At 49.2% G+C, this 22,354-nt stretch overlaps 2 protein-coding genes across 2 annotated transcripts in view; one reads left to right on the forward strand and one right to left on the reverse strand.

Moving 5' to 3' along the window:
- Positions 1 to 2,980, reverse strand: part of slc35f2l (info solute carrier family 35 member F2, like) — a 3,984-nt gene extending 1,004 nt beyond the window's left edge. Inside the window, exons 1-9 of the mRNA XM_076975987.1 lie at positions 2,798 to 2,980; positions 2,506 to 2,650; positions 2,097 to 2,272; positions 1,791 to 1,918; positions 1,525 to 1,684; positions 1,136 to 1,292; positions 916 to 968; positions 594 to 748; positions 5 to 225 (exon numbers count right to left, since the gene is read on the reverse strand). Of these exons, the coding sequence (XP_076832102.1) occupies positions 5 to 225; positions 594 to 748; positions 916 to 968; positions 1,136 to 1,292; positions 1,525 to 1,684; positions 1,791 to 1,918; positions 2,097 to 2,272; positions 2,506 to 2,627 (1,172 nt within the window). The 5' untranslated portion in view covers positions 2,628 to 2,650; positions 2,798 to 2,980. The remainder of the gene's footprint in view (positions 1 to 4; positions 226 to 593; positions 749 to 915; positions 969 to 1,135; positions 1,293 to 1,524; positions 1,685 to 1,790; positions 1,919 to 2,096; positions 2,273 to 2,505; positions 2,651 to 2,797) is intronic.
- Positions 2,833 to 22,272, forward strand: vps53 (VPS53 subunit of GARP complex). Its single transcript, XM_076975904.1, has 22 exons — positions 2,833 to 3,115; positions 3,707 to 3,787; positions 4,448 to 4,497; positions 4,604 to 4,670; positions 9,023 to 9,109; positions 9,440 to 9,555; positions 9,729 to 9,848; positions 12,350 to 12,428; positions 12,596 to 12,739; positions 12,887 to 13,029; positions 14,082 to 14,223; positions 14,402 to 14,497; positions 15,082 to 15,176; positions 15,889 to 16,131; positions 16,597 to 16,744; positions 16,858 to 16,940; positions 17,105 to 17,183; positions 17,304 to 17,452; positions 17,587 to 17,656; positions 17,767 to 17,904; positions 20,664 to 20,768; positions 21,006 to 22,272. Exons 1-22 carry the CDS (start codon positions 2,936 to 2,938, stop codon positions 21,177 to 21,179), a joined length of 2,589 nt encoding a protein of 862 aa, XP_076832019.1. The 5' UTR covers positions 2,833 to 2,935; the 3' UTR covers positions 21,180 to 22,272.
- The last annotated feature ends 82 nt before the right edge of the window (positions 22,273 to 22,354 follow it).

Raw genomic sequence — 22,354 nt, forward strand, 5'->3', positions numbered from 1 at the left:
CGGCCCGTTTACAGGCACGTCTTTCTCGGCATGTCCTTGAATCTTGTCTTTCTCCCCAATTACGTCAGCTTGGCCCTCGCTGTCGAATTGTCCGGCCTGGTTGCTGTACCCTCTCTCTTCGGACTCCAGTTCAGAGGTCAGAGGGGGGAGCGGCGTTGGGACAGCGTTGAACACGATGAAACCCACCATGATCACAACTAACGAGACGACATAAAGACCCGAGAACTGTGGAGGAAAGCAATGACAGTACTTTCATAATTTCCCTTTCCCACAGACACGAGACAGCTCACAATGACTCAAGGAATATCAGTCACTTTAAGCAAAAGATCAAGGTTGGGACATTGGTCCTTCTAGAAGATAAAAAGAGATACTCAGAAAAGAGATTATACATTAACGTGTAATCAGCAGAAAGCAGGGCACGACGTCCTGACACCGAGTTAGGATTACAGTAAACTGTAATCTGAACAGAATGCAAGAACACAATTCTTATTGTTCCCACCGTCACTAAAATACGTCTGCCCACGGGTATCCAACTGTTCCCTCATCCCTCCCGAACGCACACCCCCCACGGTCGGTTTCTCTAAGGCACTCACGGTGTAGTGGAAGAGGAAAAGGCCACAGAACAGGCTGAACAGGTCTGCCGTGAGCAGGGAGAGGTTGACGGCCGTGGCACTGCTCAGCCTCATGACCAGGGGCATGCAGCTGTAGAGAGTGAACATGCAGCCGGCGAAGACAGCCAGGAGCAGGGCTGGGGAGAGAGGCAGACGCCGTGGGAGCGGTCAGTGCGTCTCCCGTGTAGCGGACCCCCTACACGGGAGACGCACTAACATGACATTAAAACGTTAATGACTCTCTGTCAGGGTCACGGCACCAACGATTCACCAGCACATGCTCGTTTGGTATAGGATTCCTTACCCACTTCCCATCTCCAATGGATTTTTGCCACCTCCTGGTGCTCTAAAACAGCCCTGCAGTGAGAAATGCAAACGCACAGTGTTATCAATTGGCTGCATGTTTGGGGAAGGTCACGAGCTATAGCATTTAGGCTATAAATCTGAAGTTCCTGCAGGTGTGACTGAAAGACACATGATAAACCTGATAAACCAAATCTGATGAACCTCCAGATGAATCTTACAGCTGGATCGCGCTGGCCAGCGTTCCGAAGAGGCCGATCATTCCCAGGAACTCGACTCTGTCCCTGTTCTTCACCGTGTACTCCTGACACACATTGGAGATGGCATACAGAACTGCACTGAGGATTACCAGACCGTCTCCCAGCAGAACGTTACTGGCTGTTGGCATAAGAACGAAGAACAGTCATACCGTGAATACTTGTTGCTATAGCTATTACAGTTCATTCCAGTCGGGCCAGATAGTAAACAAACGTAAAAAGGTGGTTGGCTAAACGATTTCTTATGGATTGTCAATGGATTGTCAATGGATTGCATGTTAACGTCTCCTTGCTTAAGGGAATCTAATGATGTCGACATCTTTGAATGTGGAGACGAGCACGGGTGTCCTCACTCGATCCTTGATCACGGCCTGCCAGGAGATCTGCTCCAACCATGGTTCCAACGCCAGCCAGACACACGCCCACAGACACATAGTGAATAATTCTGTATCGCGTCTTCAGGAAGACCCAGGAGAGCATCATGAGCACAGGGACAACGAAACAGTCCAACAGCTGCAACACAGTCATTAAGTCAGGGTGGTCATAGGCAGTAGTGATCCTCACACGCAGACAGTTTCACCCTATCGTGGTCAGTCGTGCAGAGATAAGGATGTGTCACCTGTATGCTGGTTAACGTGGTGTACTGATACGCCTTCACCACCGCATAATTTGCCTCCACGTCCACAACACCCAGCAAGAAATATTTCCACCATTTTTTCTTTAATATCTGCAAAATATTCCCATCACCTACATTAAAAGAGAGGCATCCTGAATGTTACATAGACCAAATACATGTAGTGATAGTCACCTAAAAAGTATTTTAAATATACATTGCAATCTGCATAGGATTATGTTTTAATTGATTCCTTTCCTATGAAATTAAATTAAATAAAAATGATTAAACTTGTAAACTAGTAAAATTGACCTGTTCTGAAAAACAACGCCAAAGTATACGTGACACACAGAAGAGCGTAATTCATAAAGCTCTGTAGCATGGGCACATCCATGTGGAAGTCTGAAGCCAGATATTGGGACGTCACTGCGGTGCCACAGATCAGCGCAGACAGTCCCTGCCCCATCGCCAGGGTCTTCAGTAATGGCCTGAGGCAAACACACAGAATGAGCTCCCAGCAAATCAACCAAGACTCACACGAACATCTCAATATCCAATATTATTCCTACCTTGACAAAAGCTATAAGAAATTTTACATTGCATTTTCCCTGTTGCTAGGAACCTGGCATTGGAGATTAAGACAGGACATTTTAAAACAGTAAACCTGCTTGGAAAGTTTCAGAGGAAAGGCAATGGGGTTAAATATTTAATAACCACTTACAGTGTGAAAACATCTCCCAGTCTGAAGTGGTTAAGTCCTCTGGATACTTTCTCACAAAATGATTCTCGTTGGTCATGACTCATATTGCAGCTTCTCTCTTGTTGAATCTCATTCCTGAACATCTGTAGTGATCTGCAGTCAGCCTCTGAATGCAATAAAACTGCTCAGCCTGTATCTCTTAACCGAGGGGGTTAATCATTTACAGTTTGCGAAAGTGTTGCCTGCACACAAGTGTGTGTGTGTGTGTGTGTGTGTGTGTGTGTGTGTTGGGGGGGGGCGTATATATTCCCACCTCTCTCTCTCTCTGTACCATTATGGTCTCTGAGAGAGAGATCAGAGATATGATTTCGCTTTTTATTGATGAATTTCTACATTTATTAGTGAAGATAAAGAGTAAATTGATAAAGAGTTTGGTGCCACTCCGGTCCAGATGGTGGTGGTAATCTCCACCTTCACAGCTGATGGGCACGTAGTTCCGTCTGCACACAGCAACAGTTCACTGTCAACCGGCTGTTTTGGTACAATGATGGAAGAGGATGAATTAGAATTCGTGGAGGATTTAGACGCAATTTTACACCTTACCCCTGAAGTACAACTCGCCATTGAACAGGTGAATACTTTATTGAGAAGGCAGTTTTTCCCCCAAGGTTGCACCCCAGCTAGGCTAGCTAGCTCACTTCAGTAACCCGACCGGTTACCACGGTGACTGGCTGCAGTGGCAACGAATGCTAGTGAGCTAGCATTAACTAGCTTGGTCATTTGTCACTATATGTCTACAATACACCGACCGCTTACTTAAAACGAACAGTCGAGTGCTGAATGATATTAAATATGATATTAAATATGATATATGTTTACATATAATATGATATTAAAGTGTGTGCTTCACATTTGACGTTAGCTAGCCAGCTAGCGGAAGAAGTTCACCAGCGCGAGCTATGCTGTGTTGCTGTGGTACAGACCTCAAATAAAACACAAGATAAATAAACAATATTAGTGTGGAGGTGTCTGTGAAGATAAACAACAAATAAAACCAGAAAAACACACACGAACGGCTGCTGTTTAGTGTCGAACCAAACTACTTCATTTCCGCTTGGCTAACCTAGTTAGTTTAGCAGTGGCCGACTACACCAGTTACACGTCCTAGTTCACTAGTCTTCTGTTTATTGTGTTTTTATTCCCCCTCTCGTCTCATCTTCAGGTTTTCCCCAGTCAGGATCCACTTGATCGAGCTGATTTTAATGCTGTTGAATATATCAACACTTTGTTTCCAACCGAGCAGGTAGGTCAAGGGTTGGTTTCGGTTGAACAAGTGTTTTAAAACTGAATATACCTGAATAATACCTGAACACCTGTTTTAAACTGAATATACATGTCAGTGGTTCAAAACACAAGTGTACCGTGTTGTAATATGTTTTCAATATATTATATTTTATATGGCATAGTCTCGAAGGCTTTTTGCATCTTTATCTCGCCTTCAGCATCATATTGTCAACATCAGTTTTGAAATGTCAGGCAGTATAATCAGTATTGAAATCTTTGCTTAGGTTATTTATCAGTAACCTAAGCAAAATAACACTTAAGTTCCTCCTTTTTGACAGTAAAATTAGATGAGACGTTACCAGAAACATTTAATGTCAAATGCATGGAAGAACACTTGATCAAATAAAATAGGTAATAAATGTATCCCGAGAAACGTTTGATTGAAAATGTGTGCTACCTCCACAATTATTCTTAGTTTAGTCAGAAACTGCAATGATTGAGTCAGTTTTTACTATTCATTCTATCACGTTTGTATTGTTTTCCCCTCGTTGACCACTAGGTAGTGCCATTTCGCTTTAATTAAGCACCAGAGTACATTTAAAACATTTACATTTAAACGTGTTAAAGAGTTTTCATTTACTGCAGGTCATAATATAAACTGCATCTTATTTTTTAACAGTCGCTGGCAAACATAGATGAAGTAGTAAACAAAATTCGATTGAAAATCAGGTGAGTTTCACACCTATAGAAGTAAGTCTAATTTTATGACCTATTGCTCACTGGTTTAAATGTTTTGCTGTCGTTTCTTTCCTTCTCACTTCCTTATTTTAATCAGACGGCTGGATGACAACATCAGGACTGTGGTCAGAGGTCAAACTAACGTGGGACAGGATGGCAGGCAGGTGAGTGTGTCCGAGATGTGAGGCGTGTGGCCGCATTCTGCCTGGGCCGTGAAAATATGTGTGGTACTCATGCAGGTGTGCTTTCACCAGCCATTTGAGTCTCCAGAAGGCGTGCAGGGGTGAGTGTGGGCGTGATGCGTAGGACAGCTACTTGCACAGGAGCGAGATGATTTAGGATACCGGCGCGCCGTTGGTGCGGCCTCCCCCCAGGGCTGCTGCGTGATGATGGAGGAGTCTGTTTTACGGCAATTCTCTCATGATTAATATGGCGTCGGACCCTGGAGGGCTACACTACATCACTGTATGTCTGCGTAGAAAAACAAACAAACAAATCATCCCTGGACTAATCGTTCATGCCTAACCAGTCAAGTTGTGCTGATCGTTCACAAACACAGTCACCGTCATTTCTACACCAGCCTCCCAGTGTCATGTAATGTCTGTCCATTGTGTTCCCTGTGCTCTTCCTCTGTTTTACTGCTGTGGAGCATGCTGGGATTGGGCAGGACCACCTCATTCCCAGAACCCCACACTGGCTCCCTCCTGCCCCCTGGAGGCCGAACCCCCCCCCCCTGCGTTTTCCCCCTTTTGGTGGGAGACCTTGATTCAACACAGATTCAAGTTCAATCAGAGCAGCAGGCAGAAATGAAATGTGACGCCTAGTTGCAAGTTACAAGTCTACCGAGGGCTCGGAGGGGACCTGTTGCCCCTCCCCTAAGCATTTTACCCCGGGATGGGGCAGATCGCTTGCGGCTGGGCCAGGGCTCGAAGCCTCGCGGCCTGTAAGCCCCTCAGAGAGATATTTCCACGGATCGAAGGAAAATCCTTTCTGCAGATGGATTTGCTGGGAGGTGTGGGTTACAGATGTAGAGGCCGGGGGGGGGGGGGGGGGGGGGGGGGGAGGCGATGGAGGAGTGATAGTTTGCACTGGAAAACACACCACTTGTGATTTTATGTCTGAGCGGTATTTGTCATTAGGGTGGAGACGTGCACCCCTGGCGCGGTCTCGCAGGTTTGTGTGGTGGTGATCTTTCTTGCTGTGCGGAGGTGGTGGAGAACGTGTTTGTTTTAGAGAGTCCTCAGACACTCACTCGTCTTTTGGAATAGTCTGAAGGTAGCATCCCTCGCTGCGCTGGCTTCCTGTCCTATTGGGGCGAGCGTGTGACAGCCAGCACCCCTTTGATGCCTGGACCGGCGCTAACTCCTAAATCCACTGTGCCGCTGTCTCCCAGCACTCGTGCTGCACACATTTGCTCTGTTACGATGCCCTGCAGACAAGAATCTGCGCTGGAAAGACCAAAAAAAAGGATGGAGAAAAAAAAGAAAACCCAACCCAAAATAGAAAAGCATTGTTGCTGTGTGCCGAGCCCATTCATTGGCTGGCAGGAGCGGGCGGCAGGCTGGGTCAGTGCCCAGGTCAGAGCCTCGTTGTGGAGGAATCTCTCCTTTCATCTGTCCAATTGCAACGCCATGGTTTTTTCTCTTTCTTTCTTTCTTTTTTTCGTTCTTCCTTCTCCCATGTGTCCCCCCCCCGATGATGCAGCTTTTCCCTCACACATTTTTAGCGTTTTCTTCTTCAGCACTTTTCCACAAGTTAAGCACGCCGGTATGGGCGATATGTGGGCCGACTGATAAAGTCCTTTGCGGAATATTTCCTGAAGTGGAAAAGAGATTTACAACGTGAACATTATTCGACATCGAATAGAGTGGAAAACCAACGACGGGCCAAACCATTTGGTTCAATTTATCAGTGTTTTCCGGGTCACTCTCGTTGGTTTCCCCTTTGTCTAGCCGGACTGTTACTGTAATGTATATTATTTTCTTTGATGCAGCTAAACCTTATAAAAATCTTGCCATATTGTCTTCCCAGATGGTGTAGGGGGATTGGGGTTCGGATGAGTGTTTTATGGCTGTCAGGGAGGTAGTTGGGATCAGGATGTCTCATGGAGGTTTTGGCATCTGGAGCTCCTTATTAGGAATGCAGAGGAGGAACCTACCCAAGAACGGAGCATAAATATTTAATCTATATACCGGAAGGGACGTTCACGGCTTACGTGGTAATCTATGCTTCTTTGCACACGGGTCCCCTTACATTTTTTTTCTTCTTTGGAGTTGTTCTCCATATTTGTGACTTTCTTGCTTATGTTTTTCCATGGGGAGGAGACAAAAATTTGCTCGGGAAAAGGGAATATGATCCGATTTACACAGGATTCTGACGCTGTTAAGTGGAGTTAGGAGTTGGAAGCTCCCTCAAGTAATACCACAATGCAAAAGTTAATTATAAACAGCAAAAATTGTCAACCTGTTTGAGCAGGAGGTGGTCACGTTTCTCTAGTATGTGAATGCAATTTGCTTTTTTTACTCCTGTAAACTAATTTTCTAACCTAAACACAAGCCTCAGTTTTTCTTCTTCAGTAAAACTGTGTTTTTCGGGGTGTCTAATTTTGGAGAAGGTTCAGCCGGAATGCCACCTTGTCAACATCTCGTTCCGTGTCGTCCTGCAGTCTGTGGTCTCCTATAAATATCTGAGGGGAGACATCCCCACACTACAAATGGAGTCCACATGTGTGGCAGCCATGCACCTCCCCACCCAGGCCTGACGGGCCCCTCTCACCCCCTCGGGGGGGGGGGGGGGGGGGGGGATGAGGGTGGGGTTGGGGGGGGTCAGGAGATAAGGAACGGAACTGGTCCTCCAGCGTTTAGCCTCTGACTCTAAACTCCGGAAATGAACCATTTGGAAATGGCTAACCGCTCCTCGTCCAACTATCTGCACATCTGCATTGCAGAAACGAGTGCTTTTCCCAGTCGTTTTTGCTAAGTGGTCTCCGAGTGCGAGCACAGAAGCGTGTCCTTACGGCTGCACACAGGAAAAGGCGCAGAAAGGCCCGGGGCGGGATCGCGGCTTGGGGAAAGTGTGGAGAACCTTGAGCTTGGTTTGCAGCGGCTGCCCTTTGAAAGTGTGTTTGTCCATGAGTGGGTGGGTGGATGTGTGTGTGTCTGGCGTGGGTGTATGTGTGTGTGTCTGGCGTGGGTGTATGTGTGTGTCTGGTGTGGATATGTGTGTGTGTGTGTGTCTGGTGTGGATGTGTGTGTGGATGTGTGTGTGTGTCTGGTGTGGATGTGTGTGTGTGTGTGTGTGTGTCTGGTGTGAATGCGTGTGTGTGTCTGGCATGGATGTATGTGTGTGTCTGGTGTGGGTGTGTGTGTGTGTGTGTGTGTCTGGTGAGAATGTGTGTGTGTGTGTGTGTGTCTGGTGTGGATGTGTGTGTGTCTGGGTAGAAGTGTGTGCATCTGTCTGCGTATTTGTGCCTTAGCCTGACAAAGCTAGCGGAGTCCTTCTGTGTTTTGAGGAGGCTTGTAAAAGTGGTAAATTCCACGGGGCAGCTGGTGCCGGCTGTTAGCATTCCATCTTCCTGTGAGAGTGAGTGTGAGCCAACCTTCCTGCACTCGGCCCAGCCCTGGGCCCAGCGTGGCCTACCGCCCTGGGCCCAGCGTGGCCTACCGCCCTGGGCCCAGCGTGGCCTACCGCCCTGGGCCCAGCGTGGCCTACCGCCCTGGGCCCAGCGTGGCCTACCGCCCTGGGCCCAGCGTGGCCTACCGCCCTGGGCCCAGCGTGGCCTACCGCCCTGGGCCCAGCGGGGTCTACGGCCCTGGGCCCAGCGGGGTCTACGGCCCTGGGCCCGGCGTGGTCTACCGCCCTGGGCCCAGTGGAGTCGACCCTCATAGCAGTATTGTCTGGCACTGCCCATGACCTTCCAGTCAGCTTTGCTGTGAGGGGCCAGAGTGCTTTAGGACCACAGAGAGGGCCTGGCTGGCCCAACATGGGGCTGACCTCAGTACAGCTACTGGGTCCTTACCCTGTCAGAATGTGATCGTGAACTGTGGATGAGGGTTTCTGCACTGAGCTGACTCATTTGGTTGAGAGAGAGAGAGAGATGTTGCAAGAAGAATAAAACAATAGAGAAGAAACCGAGATGATGTCCTCTTGTTTTTTTCCATAGACCTTTGACCCTTTGACCTATCCCATTTTCTTATTCACTTCAAGCTGCTATTGCTAAAATTGCAACCTGCTTTGATTTGATTCTGAGATTAAGTTTACTAGTTGACATTAGAGACAATTGGTGAAAGGGTAATTGTAAAAATAAATTTCACATGTCCCATAAAGGATCTATTTTCTGCCATGAACGGCAGTCCTATAAACTGTCTGAAAGTCTATAAACTGTGGAGGCTATTGTTGGAGTAGTTGTATGAGTTATTAATTCTGAGATCTTGCTGACAGCAGTTTGAAAGTGTTACAGGGAGTCTGTGAGGCTGATCACAGATGCAACATCTCTGAACCTTCACCTCTGCTGCAGGCTCTGGAAGAGGCACAGAAAGCCATCCAGCAACTGTTTGGCAAAATTAAAGACATCAAGGACAAAGCGGAGAAATCGGAGCAAATGGTGAGTAAAAGTAAAACCTTCCAGACAGGAACCTGACGGTTTAAGGCCTGAAAGTCGAACCAGTGCAAACGGTCTCGTGTCCCCTGAACACCCTCTTCAGCGCCAGCTAACCGGGCAGAAGGAAATTGTGACATCCTGTGGTTTTCATGCACTGTAGCCCAGTAAGCCCATGATAATGCGCTAGCCATCTGCACACTGGCGGTGCCGGGCGGGTCACGGGAAGGGTTGGCCGGCCGCACCAGCGGGGACAATGGGAAGAACAATGCGGAGTTTCCCAGAAGTGGATCTCCTGGAAGCACCAGCCCTGAGATGTTTCGTTTCCCCGCACAGGTAAAGGAGATCACCCGTGACATCAAGCAGCTGGACCACGCCAAACGTCACCTGACCACATCCATCACTACCCTCAATCACCTGCACATGCTGGCCGGAGGCGTGGACTCCCTGGAGTAAGTGGATTCGGCTCTCGGGAGCCGAAGACTAGAGCCAGACGCGGTCACCCAGCTCAGACTGGCGGATTGAGTTACCAGTGCACTGTGATGGTGCTGTTGGTGTAGTGCATTAGGAGATGTGGGTGTGTTTGGTGTGTTTCTTTGGTTTATTGATGATATTCCAATTTCAGGGCCATGACACGCAAGAGGCAGTATGGCGAGGTGGCCAACTTGCTCCAGGGTGTGGTGAACGTGTTGGAGCACTTCCAGAAGTATATGGGTATCCCTCAGATACGGCAGCTGTCAGAGAGGTGAACGCACCCAGCCGCTCTCTTCCACACATCCACCCCGCGTACCTCTCACACACGAAACGCACCAGTCTGGCTCGAGTCGTAGCCGTCTAGACACTTCCGGTACATTTCTGCATGTGAACCGAGCCGTGGCCCAACTGTACAGTCAGGCGTTCTGCCTGCTGTCTGAATGAACTGCAAACGCAGACAGTGTTTATATGACTAACTCTCTGTAGTAATTCCCCAAATTGAACAGTGCAGAGGAAACGAGGATCCTGTTTATGTTTACCACAGATGCAACACAGGAAGGAAGTTTGTACCGAAGACCCTCTTCCCCGTTCAAGTGCTTTTTCAGACGCATTCCTCCAGCAGAGAGGGGCCCTTTGTCCTCTCCTGTCCCCAGCAGTGAAGCTCTGTCTCTTGCCACTTCGTCCCTGTCCCCACAGACTGTGAGACTGGGTTCTTTGTGACGCCTGAGAGGCCTTCAGTCTAGCGTGGTTCGTCCCCATGACTCTGAGCTTCCCACCTCTTGTTTGTATTGGAATCTCGGATCAGGCTGTTGCTTCATAAGTAAAGGCCAAGGAAGGGTGTGTGTTTGATGTAGGGAAACTATTCCTCTGATTGTTCCAGTGCCTTAATGTGTATCTGGAAAGGCCCGCGCCGTTAGTTGTGTTCCGGCTGCTTCCGCGGTGCACGTTTCTCGTCCATCTTCTCCCTGGAGTCTTGGGCTGAGTGGAGTGCGTGTCCTTGCACAGAGCAGAGTTGCAACAGCTGCGTGGAACAACGTTTGCTGAAATGCTTGATTCGCTTGTGCAAATTAGGCTAATCATCCAGACATTTCTCAAATACTGCCCGTCGCACTCTGACCTTCATGTGACTCACTCCTTCTGGGGCTTTGGAAAAAGACTGTGGGCTGTGGAGACTTTGGCATTTAGCGCATAAACATATGAGACCCCTTTTGGTGTTTGGGTGGGCCGTTTTGTTTGAACACAATGAGGACTTCCTTATTTTTTTCTTCATTGTGGGTAGATAGAAGCGTACTGAAACAGCGCACCGATCACATCTGACCCGGACAACGCAGTGCGCTATTTTAGCTCTCGCCAGAAAACAGGAGAAGAGAAATGTTTTCATTTGTAGGTGTGACCCATCCTTAATAGAAACTTCTGCTCAGTTTGCGATGTGCGGCAAAGACGTCTGATCAGAGACGGCAGCTGAGGGTGTAGCCACAGTTCAGACGCCGCCGGGTCTTTAGAGCTCTGCAGAGAGGCTCACTCGAGCAGACGTGTGCCCAGTTGGAGTCTGGTGGCCGTCTGGCAAACCGGTCCGGGGCTCCGCTCTTCCCCTGTCTGCTCTTGTTTATCCTGGAAGCCACTTGTTGTTCCAGTGATGAGATCTGGCTGCATCTCGCACCAACTGAGAATTTAGAAATGAAATCGGATCCCCACGTTTAGATGGTGGCGAGATCCCGCCACACCTCTTCAGTGTCGCCCTCAACTCGCCGTGAACCTGCTCACGGCTGGGAGCAAAAGAGCTTGACAAACGGCGAGCTAATACACGGATCCATAAACGGTGTCGCAGCAAGGTTGTTTTTCTGTGTTTTTGCACATTATTCATATTTGTCATTTTTTTATGGGTTGGAAAAGTAGAGAGAGGGGGGAGGGGGTTATTTTTCCACTATCCTGGTAAATAAACGGGGAATTAGTAGGGCTGGGTGATTTATTGAGCAAATATTAGCGTTCACAGCATGATTCAGATCAGGCATTTTGACAGAGTTTAAACACTTTTCTTAGTCATTGCCACCACATTGCTTAACGTTAGACTTCTGTGAGTGTTGGGCCAAGATTTACGGAGTACCATGTCCCAAAAAAGGAACGGAGAATCTGCTAAATATGTCCCTGTACAATACATATTTTCATGTACATTCACCGGCCACGTTAAAGTAGATGCTCGTCTTCTGCCTTCACTTGCTGACCAATTAATTTCCGCAGCAGATTCTCGCAGATTAACTACCCCGTTCCTGCCCTACCCCGTTCCTGCCCACCCCGTTCCTGCCCTACCCCGTTCCTGCCCTACCCCGTTCCTGCCCTACCCCGTTCCTGCCCTACCCCGTTCCTGCCCTACCCCGTTCCTGCCCTACCCCGTTCCTGCCCACCCCGTTCCTGCCCACCCCGTTCCTGCCCAAGGTGGTTGTGGGCGTGGAGCTGCTACAAGCTCATCAGACACAGCAGCAGCATTATTACTGGGGTTGTAGATGTTCGAGTAATGCCCCTGCGTCCACCAGCGCAGAAAAACTCGCAGTCAGCAGCAGTCCTGTGGTCGGACACCACCACAGACACGGGGGGGCCCTCACGGGTGGCTAACACGAAGCACATGGCAAACGGAAAAGCCGTATACTATAACTGTACCCTTCTTACCTGCGGTGTTTGTAATGGGGGGTCTGGCAAAGGTGGCCGTCGCACTAACCCTCTTGACACTCGTCACTTGACCTCTTTTCTGTTTTGTTTTTCCATCACCTCCCTCAGAGTGAAAGCGGCACAGAGTGAACTCGGCACCCAGATCTTGGCTGACTTTGACGAGGCATTTCCTTCCCAGGGCTCCAAGGTAAAGTGCTATAAAAAGTAGAAGAGACTCAAAAGATGGCGGCACTGTGTTGATTATTAAAGCAGTCTGTATTAGGACGCCCGTCGTGATGGATCTTGCGCTGTGTGTGTGTAAAAGGTGCCGGTGTTCAGACTGGATCTTGGTCGTGTGTTTTTTTTTTTTCTCAGAGGACCGGAGGGCCCAGTATGGTCCTCAGAGATGCCTGTCTGGTGGCCAATGTCTTGGATCCACGCATCAAACAGGAAATCATCAAGAAGTTCATAAGACAGCACCTCTCCGAGTACCTCGTGCTCTTTCAGGAGAACCAGGACGTGAGTTTCACCACACGCCCCCTCAGGCCCACCGACCGGAGGCGCGCAGGGAAGCGGCGTCCCCCGTCTTGTCAGAGCGAGGTGCTAGAGAGCCATGTGTGTGTGTGTGTGTGTGTGTGTGTGTGTGTGTGTGTGTGTTACGTGCAGGTGGCGTGGTTAGACAAGATCGATCGGCGCTATGCCTGGATCAAACGCCAGCTGGTGGACTACGAGGAGAAATACGGGCGCATGTTCCCCGAGGAGTGGTGTATGACGGAGCGCATCGCCGTGGAGTTCTGTCACATTACCAGGTACCTGCACGTCTACGTCCAGGCGGATTCCTTCCCTCCAGGGTCCACAGAGACCCCTTTAGTCTCCTGTACGGTGCTGTGAATTACACTCATCAGCCCTTAGAAACACCTCGTAGAACAAACCATCCTCTTTATTTCATCATACTGGTCCTTGTGATTATTCACCCTCCCACCTCTCAGAAGTGATCACCAAGCCCAACCAGGCCCGTTTACTGCTCACTTAACCACCAGCGACTGTAAAATCTAGTAGCAGCTTTGGGCTTGGGGATCTGTGTCCCGGGGAGGTATTTTAGACCAGACCTGCACCTGTGTTGCTAAACTCTGACACTCCAATGAAATGCTATAGCATTGAAAAGAATATTGGATCACTTTACCAAATAAATATATTTTTGGCATACGCGGCCATTTAAAATAGGTTTGCGCTGTTTAATAGCTCACAATGCCAAAAAGCTTCCTATAAACCTCCAAGAAACATAATTTCAGGATCATTTTCAAAACTGTAATACACTGCTAATGCAACGTAACACCATTCTCTAATATTCCTCTTGTGAAGGAGCTTAACCCCTAGTGTAGCAATGTATCATCAATTCCACATTGTTCTGCCCTAATAAGCAAAATGGTTAAATACCTTATGGTTTTATTTTAGTGAATGTGTAATTTGTGCAGCCTTCCAGACTGAGATGACGGATGAAGATTATTGTGGTTGATCACTGATTAGCTGAGAGATTCAAAATGGCCAAACTGCTGATACAATCCTATTTATAACGACACACAAAATTGTAATAAATATTCAAATATTCAGTAGTTGAAAGGTTTGATAGGACTCTATTGTAAATGCTAATATCCTGCACACACAACAGGTGGAGTTTATTTTAACGTGAAAAAAGTGAGCCTTGAGCCTTTGAAAGTGAACACACCGCACTTCGCCTGACAGCACACATGCGCTAGCCCCTGTAAATCACTGACCTGTCTCGCCTAGCCTGTGAGGTCCCCTCGCTGACCACACTGTGCCTGCGTGTGTCTGCGTGTGCCTGCGTGTGCCTACTCATCAGGACGGAGCTGGCCAAGCTGATGCGGACCCGTGCCAGGGAGATCGAGGTCAAGCTCCTCCTCTTCGCCATTCAGAGGACCACCAACTTTGAAGGACTGCTGGCCAAGCGATTCAGTGGCAGCACCCTGAACGCCAGCCCTGGGGTAAGGCAAGCGCAGAGACCCCCCCCCCCCCCCCCAGCCCTGGGTCCCCCCCCAGCCCTGGGCCCCCAGCCCTGCTTTGTGCCCATGTACAAAGCGGCTTTGCTGGAAGCTGAAACCGGTGGGAATGAGGTTCCCGCAGCGTTCCTGACCACTTCCCGCAACGCTCCTTTGTCCGCAGAAGAGGCCCGAGACGCCTCTGGAGCCCACTAACCCCTTCCTGGAGGACGAGTCCGGCGACGACAACGCCTCCGAGAAGGACGAAGATCTGGACAGGGTGAGGCGGTTGTATTGGCAGGATCTGTGGTGCCAGGCCATGTGTAGCGCTTTTCCTGCCTGCTTTAAGGCTCTGAGAGCGAGTGAAAGGGGTTTCACAAGGGTTGTTAAAACATTTATGTGAAGGACAGATGGAGCTGAGGAATGTATTGAAGAAAAAAAAAACTGCCCCAGCCAGTGACCCCATGTGTGGATCAGTTTTACCCCGCCCAAAGCCCAATAGAACCTGATACTCTTCATTACCACTGTGTTGTGCAATAAACATTTTTACACAGGGCTGTTTTAATTCCACAGCTCACAGTGACACAGTTTAATTAGTCTCCACATTTCATTTTTAAATACATCGGTCTTACAGTTTATATGGTTTTGAGCTCAGGATCATAAGTTCATTGTCATCACTGGATCAGACATATATTTTTTTGTAGTTTAAAGGTTTTAAATGTAATGATGGGGTAAAAACCTACAAGAGTTGCAATGTTAACAGTGAAATTTCCTTCCCCTTTGTGTGACTTTATCAGATCTCTAAAGCCCAGAGAAGAAACTTCTTAAGAACTTCCTTGGTTGACTAATGTTTTCCTGTTTCAGCCGAAGAAGCCCAAGGCCCCAGATAACCCGTTCCATGGTATCATCTCCAAATGCTTTGAGCCTCATCTCTATGTGTACATCGAATCACAGGACAAGTGAGTGGGAACTTATGGAATTATGCAGTTCCAAAGAAAGTGAGTGAAATGGCCCAGCACAAGGGACGGCGTGAACACGACAACCAGGAGGGGTGATACAAGGGCTTTGCTTTGATGTGCTGTGCGTGCAATGTGTTTGCGGGTGTCTCCTGCAGGACAGCCTCGTCGGTTGCTTCTGCCTCTCGGTCTCTATCCTTCCTTTCTATCTCTCCGCCGAGGCAGAAATGTTTCCCATTAGCTGCACTAACCACAGTCCCTGCAGTCTGCAGATGCCTTCAAAAGTGCAATTGCAGCAAAAACCTTCCTCTCCTCTCCTGCTATTCCCTTAATGCGCTCTCTCTCTCTCTCTTTCTCTCTCTGTCGCTCTCTCTCCCCTCCTTCTCTCTCTTTCTCCCTCTCCTACTTTCTTAAACTGGGGCTCTGAAGAGGGTCTACTCTGGTCTTGTAACGGGCCATTGGCTAAAGCAGACTGACCTTTTCCTGACAATAGTTTCCTTTATTCCAGTCCAGCCTGACCTGTTTGGCATGAAAATGCCCACATTCTGAACTTGGGCGTATCTGGTGACTGCAGACAGGGAAGCCCGTCTGTGGTGGCACACACAGTGAGCCCTCTGTTCCACGTCACCCTCGCACCTCTCTGTGTCGCCAGACGCGCTCCAAGTGTCGTTTCGGTCGCCACGGCTAACCGGTGACATTCACGCCTCTGTCGCAGGAACCTCGGGGAGCTGATCGACCGCTTTGTGGCCGACTTCCGAGCGCAGGGCCCCCCCAAAGCGGGCACGGAGGACGGGGGCGCCGTGCTGCCCAGCTGCGCGGATCTCTTCGTCTACTACAAGAAGTGCATGGTGCAGTGTTCTCAGCTCAGCACGGGAGAGCCCATGATCGCCCTCACCACCATCTTCCAGAAGTACCTGCGCGAGTACGCATGGAAGATCCTCTCTGGGAACCTGCCCAAGTGAGCGGAGCCCCACGCCCCCCCACACCCCCCTGCGGCCTGCACACGCCCACGCACACGCCCACGCACCCCCACATGGTTTGACTTTCGGGGGATTTTCTCTTCCCTCAACCCCCACCACCCCCACCGCCCTCAGTTGACTGGCTTTTGATCCTTGCAGTTGCTGGATCTGTGTGTGTCGCTCTGATGCCTGGTGTCGTCTCTGTGTGGGCCCTGTTTCAAAGAGTTTCTCCGTGGAGTTCTGCTGGGAATGAATAACCCCCGGCGGCCATCTTGGGTGGCTTGCCCTCTATTGTCTTTTAAACTAAAGGGGTCTTTTGTTTTTTGGTGTGGCTGTTGTGGCTTCTTTGGTTTCCCAACATGTAAACATCTAGGACATTTGTTTGGGGTCTCTTCAGATTTAGGAACGTTTGTAAATGCGTGTGTGTGTGCGTGCGTGCGTGCGTGTGTGTGTGTGTGTTGTAGAACCACCACCAACAGCGGAGGCCTGACCATCACCAGCCTGTTGAAGGAAAAAGAGGGTTCAGAGGTGGCCAAGTTCACCACGGACGAGCTCTGTCTCATCTGCAGTGTCCTCAGCACAGCAGAATACTGCCTTGCTACCACACAGCAGGTCAACACACACACACACACACACACACTGCACTCCACGCACTCCTGGCAGGTTATTCATCTGCAATAAAAAAAAATGCTAACAGTGTCTTGTGTTCTGCTGTTGGTCCACAGCTGGAGGAGAAGCTGAAGGAGAAGGTGGACACGTCTCTCATGGAGAGGATCAACCTGACGGCGGAGATGGACACCTTTAGCACGTAACTGTCCTGCTCCCAGCCGCACACCACACTCGCTGTAAATCACGTCTGGCGGGTTGATAATGTTGCTCCCCTGTCCAGGATTTCATGTTTGCGTGTTGATGTCTTCAAGTCTTGCGTCTCCTCTAACCGCTCACCTCCCCGTGTGAACTTCTGTGTGGCAGTGTGATCTCCAACAGCATCCAGCTTCTGGTGCAGGACCTGGACGCGGCGTGCGACCCCGCCCTCACTGCTATGAGCAAGGTGGGTGCCCTAAACACACGACTGTTTCTGAACGATTGGATAAGAAAGGGTGTATGCTAGTGCTGTTTAAGCTGCAGTAATTGTGTGTGTGTGTGTGTGTGTGTGTGTGTGTGTGTGCAGATGCCATGGCAGAGCGTCGAGCACGTGGGCGACCAGAGCCCCTACGTCACCTCCGTCATTGTGCACATCAAACAGAACGTACCCATCATCAGAGACAACCTGGCCGCCACCCGCAAATACTTCACCCAGTTCTGCATCAAGTTCACCAAGTCCGTCCCTCCACTCTTCCCTACGCACGCTGACGTGTTGATTTCTCCCTCCGCCCGGGCGCTCTGTGTGCGTCTAACTCTCCTGCCGCTCTGTGTGCGTCTAACTCTCCTCCCGCTCTCTCTTGTGTCTACAGCTCCTTCATCCCCAAGTTCATCAACCACCTTTTCAGGTGCAAACCCGTCAGTATGGTCGGGGCCGAGCAGGTAAGCACACAACCCCAGAGCTCCGACAGGTGCTGGAGTATTTCTGATTCATGCACTGATTTGTGTGTGTGTGTGTGTGTGTGTGTGTGTGTGTGTGTGTGCGCCTTTAGCTTCTCCTAGACACACACTCTCTGAAGACGGTTCTGCTAGACCTCCCTTCCATTGGGTCGCAGGTGCTTCGTAAAGCTCCGGCCAGCTACACCAAGATCGTGGTCAAGGGGATGACCCGCGCGGAGATGATCCTGAAGGTGAGCTCGCCCGCCCGCCCGGCCGTCACGGCTACGTCTGCACCGCCCCGCGGCTACGTCTGCACCGCCCCGCGCTCAGCTCCGATAACAAGATGCGTAGCTTAGGGCCGCCTTGCTGAGCTCTTCACTCCTGCTTCACACGGCAGGGAGCGCTCGGAGCACGACAGCTGTTTGACAGCTCAGCATCCCAACCACACACACACACACACACACACACACACACACACATTCTGAGTCACACAGGACCTGTGCAGGTTTTCCCTTTTCCCGTTTGTGTAGACGGGAGGCGTGGTGGAGAGGCTGAGGTCCTTGAGGGTGGGGGCAGGTGGGTGGGGGCGGGGCAGCAGCGGTTCACGCCTCCAAGTTCCAAGGGACCTTCCTGCTTTTGTTCTTAGCTGCCTGGAATTCTGCCTTAATGTCTCTGATGTTCAAGCTGGGACTGAGTCACGCAAGACCGCACTGAAGAAGGTTGTTCTCCTAACGCCAGGAAACAAGGCTATTTCCTAATGATGTCGTGAACTGGTTTTTCAATATCTCGAAACAAGGGTGCAATGATTTTAAAGTAGATTGGATTGGTGGAATTTAAAACAAATTGGACTGGACGATCACACTTCACTGCAGTTTATGTTCACACTTTATATTAAGCCATTTTCCCCCATATATTCAAAGCTTACATAAGGCAAGAGTTACTCTGTGCAACAAAATGACTTTTATATCCCATATAGTAAAATAGGCGTACTGTTTACACTGAATTAATTTTGCTGGCTTGGATTTTAAGTGATTTACAGTAAGTGTATATTATAAATTAGGCTATTATTACACTTAAAAGATGTACAAAGTTCTTAACTTGGAACAACAAACTACATTTGAACTTGGAAACATCCCTTCAGTGTCCACCAGTAGTCAGAGGGGCTCCATGTTCCTGGGTACTGCTGTTCCTTAGTAGTATGTATGTATGTTAGTAGTATGCATAATTACATGCATAATGACGGTGTACTGAAACAAAAATAGTATTGGTGAAGGAAGAATATTTGGATACATCCTGCAGCCTACAGCCAGTTTTGTTTGTGTGTTTAGAGTTTAGAGTAGTCCAGTGCGGCCTAAACTGGTAAGGCTGAGACTAAGCCCAGCCCTCGCACCGACGGGCACGGCCGTGAAAACGACTGTCATGGCCATCTGCCGTGGCGTGCCCGATGTGTTGGTGTGCGTTCTCTGGGCTCAGCACCCATTGGCTCAGCCCTAACCCTGCATAAACCTGGCTGTGAGCTGAGCTAATGCATCCAGTGGGCCTTGTATGCGTGTAATGATCGGACTTTGCATTGCCCCGGGTCCCTCTCAGGTAATTGTTTCCATGCTTTAACACCACGTTCCTTTTGGAGATCTTTGGTGAGCCCCTCAGAGGATGAAGCTGAAAGTTGCTGACACTCAGACCCTGTGATTGTGCCCGTTTTGCCTTTAGTCAAGTTCACTTCAAAAGCCAGAGGAGTTCGCTGGGTTGATGTTTAAACTGCGCTCAGCGGACTGCTGTCACGGCCATTTCCTTTCTTGATTTCGCAAAAACCAGTGTCAGAATCCTTCCAATGAGTTACTTCTGCAAAATATTATACCCGTGACCCGTCCACTGGTTTACGGGTCAAACGCGGCCTCCCGTGCGGTAGGAGGCTAGCGTTTTGGCTGTTCGCACGCCGCTCCTCGCAGAGAATAATGTGTTAAAGATGTCCTCACTTTTGCTGGGAATGGGCTGACTGCTCACCTAGGAGAGATGAGAAGCTAAAAAGAGCTGGCGCAGGCCAAGTGTACAGGCTGTGAGACGTGGACGTTTTCCACACTGTCTCCCTTTCTCTCCCTCCTGTTCTGGTGCCTTCTGGAAAATGCACGGGAAGACAGTCCCGCAGATCTCTCTCGGTTCTGTCCGCCTCGTCGTCTCCTTGGGGTTTCTTGCTCGTACTGGTGCTTTTTGGTACCATCTCAGTTTGTCTCCCTCTCTCCCTCTGTCTCTATCTCTCTATCTTCCTTCTTTACAACATGCTGACTGCAACAAGGGCCCTTCAGAGCTTTTCTTTGGCCCTCATCCAGGCCGTCGCTGAGTAAATCACGTAGTTGAAGGGAGGGATTGTCATTAAAATTCCAGACAATCCACAGCGTACAGGCTGCTTCTCAGTCTTTGACATGTGCATATCTTGGAGCGCTGGCCCTCGAGGTAGGGGACAGGACCTGTGTGTGTGTGTGTGTGTGTGTGTGTGTGTGTGTGTGGGAGGTGGGTTGAGAAGAGGAGAAATGGTGGTACTCTCCATCTTTTTTTTCTTTTCTTCTTTCCAGCTGTGTCTGTCAACCATGTGTGTTTCCCTGCTCTGTTAGAAATATGAATAGTCACAAGCTATCCAGAATTAGCTTTTTTTTTTTTTTTCTTTATCCCACACAGAGGTTAAAAAATTATCCACAATATGGCCCCGTGACCCATTTAACCTCTTTGACTGCCGATTTGCCCAGACTCTCTCATTACAGCAAAAATAATTAGCGGTGAATCTAATTCAGCTCCATTCGAGCATGCAGTAATTGCTCTGTTAAACGCAGGGGCCTAAATATAGGCCTCGAGCGCCGGCCTTTTGCTTGCAGCGTCGAGCCGTTTGGTGACTGTCTAATGCGTTCCTGCTCACTGTCTCTCACACCTGCTCACCACCGTGGCCTCACGTGGGAGTGTTTAGGTGCTGGAGTATCTGCTGCAGTCTGAACAACCCGGTTCTCTCTCCACCCCTCAGGTGGTCATGGCCCCTCACGAGCCATCAGTGGTCTTTGTGGATAATTACATCAAGCTCCTTGCTGATGGCAACCCCGAGACTTTCCAGAAGATTCTAGACATGAAGGTAAGACCCTGCAGAAGACGTTTTTACCCCCTTTGGGTACATTTGCTCTTACTAAAAGGTTTCAAAGGATTTATAAATCAGATGTAAGCTTTATGCATTTATGCTTTATGGTTTTATGGATTCTGTCATTTTTATATCTCACTTGTCCTGGCAAGCTCTCTAAGTGTGTGTGTGTGTGTGTGTGTGTGTGTGTGTGTGTGTGTGTGTGTGTGTGTGTGTGTGTACGTACATCCTCAGGGACTGAAGCGCAGTGAACAGAACAGCATGCTGGAGCTTTTCAGGCAGAGGTTGCCCACCCCCCCCTCGGGGCCGGACAGCGGGCCCTCCCTGTCCTTCAGCGCCCCCACCCCCGAGCAGGAGTCCTCACGCATCCGCAAACTGGAAAAGCTCATCAAAAAAAGAATTCAGTGACCTTAATCTGGACCTTTCCACCATCAGCGCTCACGGGGACTGGCGCTTGGTCCCCTGCTGCGACGTCTCCGCTCGTCACCCTGAGATCAGTGTTACTCACACACGTAAAATGTGCTAGCGAACATGTCCGTACTAATATGAATCGGTTGTCTTGTACCAGCAACGTCAAACTGATAAAGCTGTGGATCACTGCAATGCTTTGTGGTTTAACGGCCATTAAGACGACCACAACACGCCGCGTCTCTGTGTTGCGTTCTTAAGTCCTTTTTTTTATTTTAAAACACTAATATTCTGACTCCCTGTAATCTGAATGCATGTGATTTACTTTTGCACATTTTTCCTCCAAAAGTATGTTTGCACTTGTATGTGAAATGGCAGAATGATCCATGAAAGGAGCCTCCCTCCGCTACTCTGGAACCAGACCTTACGGCTTGGGACTGTGAACATCGGAGTCATTTAGGAGCTCAGGGCAGTTTATCTGAACGTCCCCCTCACCGTTCTAGTAAATGGTTGTGAGGACACTCGTGGAAGTGTGTGCTTGCGAGGACCACTCGGGAGGAAGAGGGTACGTCCGTGTCTCCCCACGTCCTGCAGTGACGCCTCGGGTTCCCTGCACCACACATGAACATGGGCTTCCACGTTCCACAGTCTGACACAGACCAGTTGGGCTTTTCCTAATGTCCTCCGAGTGGGTACAACTAGAAAAGATCATGTTCAGAATGTTTTGAGATGTTTTTCCAGTGTGCGGTTAGACCTTGACAGTGATGAAATGTAAAGGTTATCTGATTTGATGTTTAACAAGGAAAAAATATGGTGAAAACGCCACTTTGTGTTTGCCTCTGTGCCTGCTTTGATACTACTGATGGGTTCAAGTGTGTAGGTTAAATTGTACGGGATGTGGATATGTGTGGACCAAATCTTTTGAAGGAGGGGTTGGTTTGGGCGCTTCTGTCTTAAACTTCTGCTTATTCATGATGATTTTGTCGTTTGACTTGCTGTACATTTTCTTGCCTTGTGTTAATAGAAATACGACACTCTATTGCGCCTAATATATGATGCAGTTCTGTCAATAAAATGTCGGCCGAAAAACCTTGCGGCACTGGAAAATGTAGTAATCTTCCTTTAAACGAATGTATTTCGAGGGCAGAGAGGGAGGAGTTGGTACCGGTTACCGG

Source organism: Brachyhypopomus gauderio, chromosome 16 (genome assembly GCF_052324685.1).
Source record: "Brachyhypopomus gauderio isolate BG-103 chromosome 16, BGAUD_0.2, whole genome shotgun sequence".
Taxonomy (NCBI): domain Eukaryota; kingdom Metazoa; phylum Chordata; class Actinopteri; order Gymnotiformes; family Hypopomidae; genus Brachyhypopomus; species Brachyhypopomus gauderio.